This window comes from Sordaria macrospora, chromosome 1, assembly GCF_033870435.1.
Source record: "Sordaria macrospora chromosome 1, complete sequence".
NCBI lineage: Eukaryota > Fungi > Ascomycota > Sordariomycetes > Sordariales > Sordariaceae > Sordaria > Sordaria macrospora.
The window spans coordinates 2,183,166-2,195,702 of NC_089371.1; the positions used below are offsets into that span (position 1 = coordinate 2,183,166).

The window sequence follows — 12,537 nt, forward strand, 5'->3', positions numbered from 1 at the left end:
CGGCCTATGAAATAACGGTACAGCCAACCTGGTCAAACACATAAAGTCTGCATCTCCTTGCAGTTGGCTGAAAGGGTATAACAGATTCCTATAAGACTTTTCCAAGCCCCAACCTCCATTTATATATCGGACTGGATGGAACGTCGACTCAACCTTACCTAGCCTTACCCAGTAGATGTTACATTTAAAACAGACTTTAGTTCGGTGAGAAATGGGGTGTAACCTCTTAGAATGCCAACGAGCAAAAATTGCCACATACCAGCCTCGCTCTTCCGGGCATAAGGCTGGAGAATGAATAAAATGCATTCCGCTCGTGCATCAAACACGGTAAATGCAGGGCGAGACTGTACGGGTTTCCTGTCAAGTTGTTTGAGGTGGCTGGTGATTGCTGCGTAAGGTTGTGGACGTCAGTCAAGATCGAACCCGGAAAGGCAGCTTCACTACGCCGTTTTAAGCTGGCTAAGGCGGCCAGTCGAACTATTAAAATGCTACGTAGACACCTCAGCCAAAGCTTACACATTGGCGTTGAACAGATTTCATTCGGACTAAATGTCAGCCACAGAGTCACTGTTTTGAGGGGAAAAAAGCATTTCCTGTGGGTTGGGGGATTGACCGACTGTTGGTGTAATCGGAATTTTCTTCGCATACGCACATCATTAAGCACAAGTTTGGAGCCGGTCAAGATTTTCACACTTACCAGTAGTCTAGGTGCGGATGTAGATGCCCTCTTTTCTTCAACAAAAAAACACTGTGTTAAAGATCCAGTTTTGGGGCTAGAGTTGGCGAAGGATTGCGTCGTGCAATTCAATCGATAGCCGCAATCATAAACGGACGAGGTCGGATTGATGTGAAGTTTTCAGCTTCTTGGACTACGCTGTGCGGCTAGGTGGAAAGATGGGCGTGGGCCGTAACCGGCGGTCACCAAACGAGAACCCGAGTTAATCGCCGCATGATGGCTTAGCCGGCTCCTGAGAACGGTAACTTTGGGACACAGGTAGCAGGAGACTGAACCGATGAAACTCCATGGCTGGGCTTCAGGCCGTTTGATAGTTTGTTTGCCTTGGAAGGTAAAAGGGGCAACTGACGAGGTTTTACTGATAGTGATGTGGCCGTCCAGTAATGAAGGCCTACTAGGAATGTATCGAAACCTCGATTGCAGCCATATATTCGATGGCGTCAATGGACCTAAGCGTGATTGATCAGATGCCACCCAGGCGTTGCTGTGCAGTTGCTATTGAGTTCTCAGCTACTATGTATCGTATAACTCGGAATGGTGTCCGTATGGCCGTGCACTGCCGTAGAATTCCACGAAATGTATTTTGAGGGTTGTGACCAAGCAAGCAGAAAACGCAAGCATACTGCTCGAATATGTGCTTTTTTTGCCCGCAGAAAAGAGTGGGGGATACACCCAGAGAGCCCGGAGCAGTGTAAACTCGATTCTTCTAATACCATGCCTTGTTCAACCATCAAGGGTAGAGAGCTAGGCCTGTGAGGGTTATATTAGAAGGCCCCAAAATACGTTTCGCGGAATAATACGGTATACTGTTGGCATGCGCAAACCATTCACCGTTAGCCTGGAGCCTGCCTGACTTGTTGAGAAGTAGTAGCTATTCTACTAATGGGTCGCATAATCGAATTGGAAGGTGAGGTGGTAACAAAAATGCAGGCACCCCTCGTATCCTTCGAGCCTGCCAAGCCACAGTGGTTATAAATTATAAGTTTGCAGTGAGGTACTTCGGTTACCAACACATGTACCTCGCACCAATCATGCCTTCCTCAGGTGTAAGGCACTTATTTAAACCTGGAACACTTCCCAGCCTGCTTTTAAGATGGGTGATAACTTTCTCTCGATGGTTGCATGTATATAAATCGCCGGGACGCATGAAACCTGGAAAAGTCGAAAACTACTTATTGTCCCCATCTATATTTCCATATCAGCGTCAGCACTAGGCACCAAGCCAAGGCCTCATGGGGGATCGTTTGAGTCTTATCAGGACATAAAAACTTACACAGAAGGTAGTTGCCACCCGAAAATCCGGTTCGTTGTTCGTTCTTTCCATTGCCTTCATTTCAGATGCAAGATGAGGCAGGCGCTTGACACACGTCGCCTAATTGCTAAAATGCATTTCTTTCCCAAACAAAAGAAAAGTGTCTGGAATCAACTATAGCTATTCCAGAGAACGTCCTTGAAGTCATTCTCTAGATATTTGGACCATTGCTTTTGTTATATATATTGAACGAAAATCAATTCTGACAACGTCTTTGATTCAGGTATCCTCCAGAACTGGACAAACTAAGCCTCAACGGCTCAGAAAAGATGGACATCCCAACTAGGACCCGTCGACCATCAACTCCCAACGGCTCAGAGATGTCTGTTCCTAGAACTGGAACAAACAACCCCATGCCACTGTCAGAATCTACGTTGCCCAAAGGTTCTTTCTTTTCCCATAGATCTTACTCCCCATGGAATGGGCATGCCGCTAACAAGGAAACAGAGCCATCAACGAAAGAAAGAGTGGATGTCACAGACAAAACATCGTCGAACAAGGCATCACTACGAGTCGAGCCGACATCCTCAGCCACGAGTGTCCCTGGTGACCATGAGTTCCCCAAGGAGTCACCACCACGTCGTGTGTCAGAACAGTCAGTTCTTCAACCCCACACCTTCAAACACAGGAAGCCCATCACGGACTATGTCAGTTTAAAATGGGAGAGGGACGGCACGCTCAAGGACTACGTTCATCGAAAAGATCCGGTGAATTGTGAACAATGCACATTGAACACACACCCTGAAAGCGAGGACAAAAACATCGGTGATATCGTACTTCGATACTCACAATACCAGAAGGGGGACACTAAGCTTGACGCGCCTTCGTCATCAACGAACGGCACAACGAACGACACAACGAACAACCAGGCGGCAGCGCTTACTATCCCGGCACCACGTAAGGCATACTATATTTATCCCACTTCACCTCATGCCTGACTTCCCATGCCAAATGAGCAAGTTGTGTAAGCTGACACATCCTCTCGGGTCACCAAACAGAATACCTCAAAATCGAAAAACCCAGAAAATTCTTCACCAAAGGTCGCATCTTCAAAACCGTCTGGTTTGAGCCCTTTGGCGAGTTCTCCGGCTCCTCGCGCGCCCGCCCCTCCGAGCTCGCATACCATGAGTCGTGCCCGGACTACAGCGGCACAGGAGAAAAGCCCTACGGCCGATACCGGTGGTTTGTTGTCATCCGCAAGCAGCAGCAACACTCCTTGTGCTTCGCCATCGTCAACGGAGGGGTAAAGTCCATGGCTAAGAACAGAGCCAGAGGCGAGCACCTGGCTGTGCTGTACTCGACTAGCGTACCGCCACCTGAGCCGGACAAGGAGGAGGGGATTGTGTTTGGCCCCCTCGCGGTGATCATGGAGGAGGGCAAACAGAATATTAGTCCCCTCGCGAGACTGGATTGCAGCAGGGTGTTTACGGTGGAGGACGATTTGAAGGTGATGAAGATTGGAAGAGTGCATCCCGATTTCTATGAGAAGCTGGACGAGTATTACAGGAAGACATGCTTTGATGAACCGGTGAAGTCCAATGGGACTTAGTGAGACTGGATTTGGTGGTTGATCAAATACGATTCTTTGGGTTCGCGGTGCTCTCCTCTTCCTTCACATCCATGACCATTTTACACGCCAGCGCTAAACACTTCTTGTTTTCGAGATACTGTTTTCTTTTCCTTTCACTACACCACAAGATCGATTGCTTTCAGGCTCGGACACGTTGTCAACTTCAGCGGACAGCAACCAAAACGGCGTCTCTTCCCTTGTTGTTTGCCGTGTCAATTTCGTTTTTCTTCTCTTTTCTTTTTCTTTTTCTAATGGTTGTCTCTCCTTTTTCTTGGTCCTTGCTGTTTCCTTCACTTTTGTTATAGATCTCATTCCTTCTTTGAATATATCACATGTCAGTTCATCACAAGTCCGACCTGTTCCAAATCATTGAGGCTGTCATTTTTCTGCTCGTATAGATAAGGTATCTTCTTACCTCCCAGCCATTGACTTCCCATCTTCCTCGAATCCTTCACAATCCAGATTTCCATCTTTTCTTCCATGGTGGTGCTACACTACTACTCAACACGATATCTCAGCGTAAGATTGATGCGGCTTCCAGGGGCAAATCCGCCAGTCCGGTATTACACCATTCTATCCCCTGGAATACTGCAAGTTTCGAAGGGTGGTACTTTTCATGTGGCAATGGTGTGGTGTGCCAATGTGCTAAGCCTCATGCAATGTTCCCTCGTCATTGGTGCTCCGAGCATGCGGACAGGTAGGTGAGGTAGGCAAGTTGAGCAAGTACCTAACATCCAATAAGAAAGTGCACCCAAAACCCAAAAAGAATTCGAACAGCAAGAATGAGGCGTAGTCAGGAACCACCAACTCCACGCTCACTTCACTTGCTCCCAAGATGTCTATAAGAGGCCAATAACCTCCAATTATGTCGGCGGAGCTCATCGCCTCCCCCATTGCGATTCCGGCATTGCTCCCGTCATCAGCTCTCATCAACATAAGCTGTGAGCTCGTACATGGCGATTTTGCATCACCAATAGCGCAGTATCCGATCCAAGCCAGACGTTCTCTCCGGTCATCCTTCGACGCAACCGCCACCACCGTTCTCGTCGACATGGTACATATTAGTCCAACGAACACGCGGGATGTTCAAAAATACCTCTCAGAGGGCAAGCGAGGCAAGCGAGGCAGGCGCAGTATTTGTCCTTCTTCGATAGTGTCATTCATGGCGGCGCAACTGGACTAGAGCTGCAGATGCATGGTGCCCTGCTAGCAGACTGACAACAAGGCTTTCGGCAACCCTTTGGTATTTTTTTTATATTTTTATTTTGGATCTTTCTTCAACGGGCTAAGAAGATGGCTTCTACTATGACACTTTTTTGACCTTTGGGCAGCCACTTCGTTGGGTTGGTTGGACGCAAATAGGGAAGTGAAGATGCGGCATTGCGATTTTGTTGGGGCAAGTTATGCCAGGCAGAAGAATTATGGAACATGGACTCTGTCAGTCAATCCGGCATGGGAATAGCACCATCGAGCTGTGCTGAATCCTTGATCGAGGACAGACAGTGAGTGGATGGGTGGTCTGACCATCAGGTTACCTGTCTTCGCCTGCCTAGAGCCTGCCTAGAGGTACCTACTGTGCCGAGGTTATTAATTGCTCGCTTCCTTTCAGAGTTGACCGATATCCCTTTCACCGAATGGCGGGATTCATGAAGAGATTTTCACTGAAGATGCTGAAAAGCCTGTCCACCGCGGCAATATCGGCAATAGGCCAGTAGGCGACCCAATGGGATGTTGGTGATACCCATCCCTCCCTCCCGCGGCGGGACACGCCGGGGAGATTTCCAAGCTTCACCGCGTACCATAGGATGCAAAACCCAATGAAGGAAGATATTGTGTGAAAAGAATCACGTTCTCCATTTTCCAGAGTGACCAAATAACCACCAGTAATTGAGCCCCAGAGTTACTTACGTCTGGTGCCATTATCCCGAAGCCTTCACCGCCAGCAAGACAGCAACCAGCTCATCATGACTCTTGCCATATCCCCAACAAACTTCCATGAGGCGCGAGGCTCCAAAGACCTTGGTCCCTATCAACTTACTCCTTCTCCTGTCCCGTTCCGTCCGCCACAATCACCTTCCTCATCTCAATCTCCCTCCGAAATAACCTGTCATGAGGCCAGCTCAAAAGTCTTGCACCCCGGTCTCTCCCTCCAGCACTCTCTCAACCTTCCTTCCCTCCTCCCCATCACCATCACTAGCCCAATCAGGCTCCTCCTCATCAAACCACGCCTCTTCCTCCTCTCTTCGTTCAAGGGTATCCAGCTCGTCATCGTTATCCACCAGCCCGGCGTAATCGAAATCCTCATCTCCACCGCGGACGAACCGCTCGCGGAGGAAGGAGTGCCATTGCTCTTGGCCTTGTTCGCGGGTTTGGGCGGGGGTTTCGGTGCCTGTTAGTGCCAGTGCTGCTAGGTTTTTAGTAGTTTCGGTTGCTGATGCAGTCGGTGGTGCTGGAGGGCGCCGCATGGTCTGGCTGGTCGTAGGTGAAGATGAAGATGGAGATGGCTCGCCGAAACTCAAGCCGCCGAAGCGAGGTAGCGGCTGTTGGGCTGGGGCGGTGAAGGTGGCGAACATTGTCGAGGTGGTTGTGGTTGTGGTTGTGGAAGCTGGCGTTGGTTTGTCCAATGTCGGCATCGTCTGGACCGGAGCCTGCGTGACGGTTGTCGTCGTCGTTGTCGTTGTCTCCCCTTGCCATTCCATTTCCCCCTCGATTCCCGTACTTGTTGATGCCTCCTCCTCGCCGCCTTCAGTGCCAGAACTACCACCTGTTTCCGTCGTCGTCGTCGTCGTCGTCGTCGCTGCCGCTAGCCTAGCAAGCTTCTCCTCCCCTCGTAGCAGTGAACCCTCTAACACGCGAGCGTACCCCTTCTCCTTGCTTTCTGCTTCTCGCTCGGCGGGAGTTTGGAATCGCCTGATGAGAGAGTCGTATAAGATTGGATCTGTGTACGATAGCGTCAGTGAGTCACTCTTCCATATTGAGAAAAATGCAGAAAAAACGTACCAGCAAGTTCATGCTCAGTAGACTTGAAATACCCCGGATTCCGCTCTAGGTACTCCCTCCTCCGGTTCCGCGTTCGTATCTCCCGAGTTTCCGCCGATGATCTAGCCGGCCGTGGGCGGGGCTTTGCAAATAAAGAGTCATCGCCAACATCTGGATGTCCTGTCGAGTCGCCGGGAGGAGGTGGGGAGTCGAAGCGTGGTGACATGATCGACTTCGTGTTGTATCTGGTTATGATAACAATGCGGGGAGATGATTCAGTGAATGTATGACTGAGTATAAGTTGTTGTTGATCAATCGATTGTCGTCAAGAGTAGGGCGATGGTGAGCCAATGGATGCCCGGTTCTTCACCGAATATTGAATGATCGATGAGAAGTTTGTGCGACTGAGAAAAGTCGACAGCGTTGAAGTGAGATATCTTTGACAAATCGCAGTTGCCGCAAGTCGAAGAGTTGAGGTTTCAAATGTGAAGAGTATACTAGATGCGCTTGCAGGCTGCTTGTCTCGTGGATGGTTTCGGTGGTGAAAAGAGACAGTAAGTGATGCAAAATAATGAAGTGACGTTGTTTGCCGACGGGAGGGACCGCCGTCCTGTGGAGCCGAACCGCCGTGAGGTGGGGTCCGTCCATTACCGCGCTGAACTGCATACCAACTGGACAGCTTCCCAATATACACATTGGTGTTCAGGAAGGGAAGGAAGAGTCAGGTCTAATTCTTGCGAAGAAGGATTATTGCCATGCAGTTTTCGTCAATTGGTCCTTATATGTGGCGATAACAACCAGTTCCATTCACAAACAACTGTAAGGAGTCGACATTTCACATCACAGAAAGGAGGTCGTGAAACTGAAATGCCAGCACTCTCTTGCATGACGACGCTGATATCGCTTAAAAACCATACATCATCAGGCCATCTTCGCAATGCGCATGGCCTTCGTTTTTTAGTCCTCCCCGCCACTGCTGTCTCTCCATTTTATGTTTTGGCTCACTCGCCCTCCTGTCTCTTCCACCTCACTGCTTAGCAAGCCCCAGTGGACCTCATCTCCGTTCCATCAATATCCGCGAACAACCGGAGGATCGTACACTTCTCAAACACGGAGCCATCCGTGCTGACAGCTCTTCGCCGCTCCATTCCGCTTTTCTTTTAAAAAGAAATTTCCAAACACACCACCATAAAACTCATCACCATCAAGGTAACCTGACAGAGAAAGCACAAACTAATCTCTTCAAGTTCGGCGGTCAAGAAAGAAGTCGTACTGAGAGTTCAAGTCCACCAAGTCAAAGCCTAGCCATCTCGTTCTCTTTTCCACCCGACTTCTCGAATTCCACCGTCAAGTCCGTAGAACGCCGTGATCTAACAACGCTGCGGGGTATCATCATGCATAAGTGCAGAACATAGAATGCCCATAAACGCCAATATGCTAACCGTAGACTCATGATCATGAAACATGAAAACAACGACAAGATCCAGTGAAGGCATGCCGACTGTGTGAAAACGGTACTTCGTAAAGTGTCATTGCCCTGATACCAGAGGGCCATCTGTGGTTCCATCTGTGATTCAGGAGCGGATAAACCAGCCTCCATGAACCCAATTCTTTGCTCGTACGTTCAGGTAGCCACGAAAGCTACTTACTGATACAAAGCTGCATTCGTGCGCCCGAGGGTCGGTTGACATCCGTGGCCAACTTACTGCTCGAAAGACGCTAATTCATGTCAAGGAGGTTTGCCTGGCCGCTGGGCCAGTTTACCCATCCGAGACTACTTTTTGTCAAGGGGTTTCAACCTGTCGATCCCGACGATTTACTCTTCCGAGACCTGTTTTCAGCTCACATTTAGGGCTGACGTTTCCCACAACAAGGGAAAATCAACCCCCAGAGAGCTATGCCACTCCCAAGGAGAGGTCGTACTAACACTGCGGTGTAGCCAACGTCCCTTGGAAATAGCAACTGCTCCAAGAACAGCCCAGACAAAAAACAAGGGGATATCAAACAGGGAAGAAAAAGCAAGGAGAAAGGAAAACGAACTGACCGGCCCAAAGAAAATAAAACAAACATTCGCAATGCCCAACGCAGACAGACATCGACATGTGAAACTCGTCCAAAAACTAGGCGGCCATAATACTCCGGCCTCCATCGGCAGTAGTTCTGTTACGGATACGCACTTTGAGCACGCCGTGGGCCAGCCTCTTGACTGTCGCAGATGTCGTCGTCGAAGTGGAAGAGGCGGGTTTCTCGGCTCCAGTCGAGGTAGCGGTGGCGGATGTTACGGCCTCCTGATTTTGCTTGTCGCTAGCCGATTGCGGACTCAAATCAATGCGCTCCAGCTGAGATTGTAAACCTTCAACAGATCCAGCATCAGGCTTGGGTGTAGGTGTCGATGTGGAGGGAGGTCGAGGACTGGCCTTCTGCACACCCATGATTGCGCTCGGTGCAAATACCAGCGCCTCGCCAACTCTGAGAGCCACGATCTTGGAGAAAAGTTCCATGGCAGGGTCGCTGTAGCCCAAGGACAATGCATTGACACCAACATTCTCGATGCCCTCATCACCAGCCCCGTTTTGGTTCATCGCCAAAGCCTTTTCCAACATCCTCCCGCCCTTGCTCACACCCGCCAAGTGCTTGGACAGAGCCCTCAACCAGTCGGGACTGGTAAACCGATGCACAATTGTAACGCTGCATAGGTCAAGGAGCTTGGGAGAAATTGTAGGCTCCTGGGTCGAGATAATGACGCGAGCTCCCAGATGCCGTTGAAGGCGGATCGTTTCAAGGAGACGGTCCGTCAAGGTGCGACACTCAGCCGATCCAGTGTCCGAGCTCATGTATTTGTGAGCTTCATCAAGCGCAATGATACGCCCAATGCTGTTGGGGTCCTGTTCAAGAAATAGAGACAAGCAGATGTTGAACAATGAACAGGCCATCTCTGAGGTCACGCAGGGGCAAGAAAGGTCGACGATGGTAAGCGTACCAGCACGAGGGGTCCAGTCGTTGCCTCTAGTTGCTTTGGTCGATGTCTTGGGGTTTGCTTGACCGCCTTGTACGTACGCCTTGGCCTGTTGCTCAACCATGAAGCTTTCCAGAGTATCCAGGCGCTGCTTTAATGGAGCGAGCTGTTGATCTGTAAGCTCTTGAGAAAACATGTTCCGTTTGAAGGCGGCATAGTCAAAGGAGCCGCCATTTTCTTGCTGCTTAATGCGCAAATCACGCAGGACACGGTTGAGCACATGGAGGTAGAGCGGCATAGAGGTACCAGAGCTGACTGCCATCAGGTCAAGCATACGCTTGGTGTCAAGAGAGGCCTCGTTAAGGCGAAGCTCCTCAATGACAATGTGGGGGAATTTGCCGTACAATTTGCGCATCGTCCGGATGTTTGTCGGCGGGCATAATACGCGCACTTTGATCTTGGGATTGGAGGACAACCAGGCCACTTCGCAGGGGGATCCACCGGCGTCAGATATAAAAGTGTCGTAATGAAACACAATTCCAGTCAGCGGATGAGGAAGGACGTTTGCCTCGCATGGAGCCATTGCGTTCTCTAGCAGGCAGGAGAGCGTATGGCTCTTGCCGGAGCCTTGGCTGCCACAAATGAAAAAGCTCGAGGGCGCTGCGATATTCCAGAATACGCGCGGATCCGGGTTGGCTGGCTCCCCTGATTCAAGAGAGCCAATATCTCCTCCAAGCAGACCGTATTGGGTAAACGGTTCCTGACCATGGGCGGTTTTGGCAATTCTGTTCGCGTACTTGCGGACTGGCTCTGTGAAAAGCGGGGTGGTCGAAATCTCATTGAGCTCATCCAAGTCCAAGCGACGCTCGAGGAGACGCAGGTGAGCCGTCGGGATAGGGTCTTCGTGTTCAGTTGTCGATTCGCAATCGCTGGTGGCATCGCTTTCCTCATTAGTACTGCTTTCCTGCTCTGTGCTGATGCTCTTGGATTCACATCTGGCCGCGGATGCTGAACGGAGGTCCCTGTTTGGCGTGACAGTGCCAGAGAAGATGATGGGGGCTGGTTGGGAATTCAGCTGTTGCTTAGCCGCGGTGGTACTGGCGTCTGACAACGTGGGAGAAGCGCTCTGTTGAGGAGTCACCATCTTGGGAAAAGTGAAGGGAGTGAAGGAAAACAGATTCGTCGCAGGAGTGGAAGTATTCGAGGAAGGGATAGGCTTGGAGGGCTGCAAAGACAGGGCCTGAGCCGTGTTACTTCCAAAGAGGTTCCTGGTAGAGTTGGTGGCCTTGACGGTAGTGGCTGCTGCAGTGTTGGCGAACCTGGTGTTGGCGAAGACACTGGACGAGAATGTCATGCTCCCAAATAAACCGACACCACCAGAACCGGTGCTTCCGGAGCTGCTACTAGGAATGCTGTTGAACTTGACACTATCAGTTGGGCCAGGCTTGGTGACGCTGGTGTTGCTAAAGAGACTGGGTGGGTTGTTGTTGTTGTTCCCAAATAAACCACCACCATCAGAGCTGTTGCTTCCAAAGATGCTTGCAATAGTCTCCTTCGGTTTCGAGACAGCAGCCGTACCGTTAGTGGCCCCGAAATTGCTTGATGCAGAAGCAGTTGGACTGGCAACTCCAGCACCACTGAGAGGTTCAGTAAATCTTCTGCCTGCCTGATAATCGGCAAGTCTGAGTTCTTCCGTGGAGTACTTCTGGTAGGGTTGTTGGAATGTGATGTTTTGGAACGATACGATTGACGATGCTTGTCCCAATGAGTTATACTCGTTGAGAGTAGACAGGCTGAAAGGTACAGAGGCTGTGCCAGGCGGGGGAGGATGTGTGGGAGGCGGTTTGGGAGCCATGGTGACGACTGGCGACCGTGATGCCCTTTTATGTAGGCGGTGATGCTTTGCTATGAAACGACGCCTGGATGAAAGACAGTAAGGCCACAAGGTGAGTGGCCGAAGACAAACGTAATCTCAACGCATGAAGAAGACGGTCGAACTGTATGAGGCCAGAAAAAAAAGGGAACCCACATCAACAAACAAAATATTGGTGTTGTGAGGGGAGAGTGTGGGGTAATTGGGAGCAATGGTGGTGTGGTGAAGAGTGGCAGAACTCGCAGGCCCAACGTTTCCCAACAAGGAAGGCGCGCCGGGAGTCCGGGTGGGGTTCCGAGGCAGCGATGAGTATTCCTTCTTTGTGCAATTTCATTGAAATGGTTCACATCAATGCGAACAGGCCTCCTTGAAGGCATTCAGAAGAACCAAAATCAAACTGGACACAACTCAAAGAGCTGTTGCGGTCCAGCTTTGGCACGTGCATCTGTGCTCTATCCATCATCCCGTGTTGCAGGACGGGACGTTGTCATCTGGTTCCTTGCACTCCCCTCTGCAAACAGGGCTGAATCAGGTGGGCTAGTGGATACGGGTCGTTGCCCACAACCATCCATGCCAGAACGAGACATGCGATTCTGTGTTGTTTCTTTTCATGCTGATCACCGTCCCAGCTCTACTGGCTTGGTTGAAGAAGAAAAGACAACAAATGGAACAACCGTCTTCCACCAAAGAACACCACAAAAAGCACGTATTGAGTTAGAATTTCATCGGTATCAGTCGTGTCAACTTCCCCCCTGTACTTACCAAACCTGCGGTGTGGCTCCAGGAGAAGGTAATAAGAATGAGAGGGGCCGAGGCCAATTTTGCAGTCTACAGTCTACCGAAATCTGCAACGCTCCCTCGCTCCTCGAATTTCGGTAGTCCCCGGCCGTTCCGTGTCAAAGTGGATCCAATAAACACCTGCCGTCACCGGTTGAGGCCGTCTTGGCCCTATGGCCGGGCGCGCAGAGAGGCCCGGTGGGTGGGGAAATGAGACATTCGAACCGAACCATCAGCCAATTTGTGGTGAAATCGGGCAACAACCCGAGATGGGTACATGCTCCGGTTGGCCGCATCTGAGGAAGAACATCGAAGAATCCGATGCGGACAGAAG

The 12,537-nt window shown here is 50.5% G+C and overlaps 3 protein-coding genes across 3 annotated transcripts; 1 reads left to right on the forward strand and 2 right to left on the reverse strand.

The window, feature by feature from the left end:
* Positions 1–1,823: 1,823 nt before the first annotated feature.
* SMAC4_06819 (uncharacterized protein) lies at positions 1,824–3,918 on the forward strand. The gene is made up of 4 exons (XM_066090523.1): positions 1,824–2,016; positions 2,272–2,432; positions 2,496–2,945; positions 3,047–3,918. Exons 2-4 carry the CDS (start codon positions 2,318–2,320, stop codon positions 3,595–3,597), a joined length of 1,116 nt encoding a protein of 371 aa, XP_065945547.1. The 5' UTR covers positions 1,824–2,016; positions 2,272–2,317; the 3' UTR covers positions 3,598–3,918.
* Positions 3,919–5,678: 1,760 nt separating this feature from the next.
* On the reverse strand, positions 5,679–7,123 carry SMAC4_06820 (uncharacterized protein). The gene is made up of 2 exons (XM_003348996.2): positions 6,619–7,123; positions 5,679–6,556 (listed from the first exon to the last, which is right to left on the reverse strand). The coding sequence occupies exons 1-2, from the start codon at positions 6,821–6,823 to the stop codon at positions 5,739–5,741; spliced, it is 1,023 nt and encodes a 340-aa protein (XP_003349044.1). The 5' UTR covers positions 6,824–7,123; the 3' UTR covers positions 5,679–5,738.
* An 860-nt stretch (positions 7,124–7,983) lies between these two features.
* On the reverse strand, positions 7,984–11,666 carry SMAC4_06821 (uncharacterized protein). The gene has a single exon (XM_003348997.2). It carries the CDS (start codon positions 11,406–11,408, stop codon positions 8,718–8,720), a length of 2,691 nt encoding a protein of 896 aa, XP_003349045.1. The 5' UTR covers positions 11,409–11,666; the 3' UTR covers positions 7,984–8,717.
* Between the last annotated feature and the right edge of the window lie 871 nt (positions 11,667–12,537).

What these genes read in the sequence shown, in the direction of transcription:
- SMAC4_06819 (XM_066090523.1), top strand. Translation starts at nt 2,318, where the DNA reads ATGGACATCCCAACTAGGACCCGTCGACCATCAACTCCCAACGGCTCA. An exon ending in AGAATCTACGTTGCCCAAAG is followed by an intron (nt 2,433 to 2,495) that starts GTTCTTTCTTTT and finishes ACAAGGAAACAG; the next exon opens with AGCCATCAACGAAAGAAAGA. An exon ending in GCTTACTATCCCGGCACCAC is followed by an intron (nt 2,946 to 3,046) that starts GTAAGGCATACT and finishes GTCACCAAACAG; the next exon opens with AATACCTCAAAATCGAAAAA.
- SMAC4_06820 (XM_003348996.2), bottom strand. Translation starts at nt 6,823, where the DNA reads ATGTCACCACGCTTCGACTCCCCACCTCCTCCCGGCGACTCGACAGGA. An exon ending in TACTGAGCATGAACTTGCTG is followed by an intron (nt 6,557 to 6,618) that starts GTACGTTTTTTC and finishes TATCGTACACAG; the next exon opens with ATCCAATCTTATACGACTCT.
- SMAC4_06821 (XM_003348997.2), bottom strand. Translation starts at nt 11,408, where the DNA reads ATGGCTCCCAAACCGCCTCCCACACATCCTCCCCCGCCTGGCACAGCC.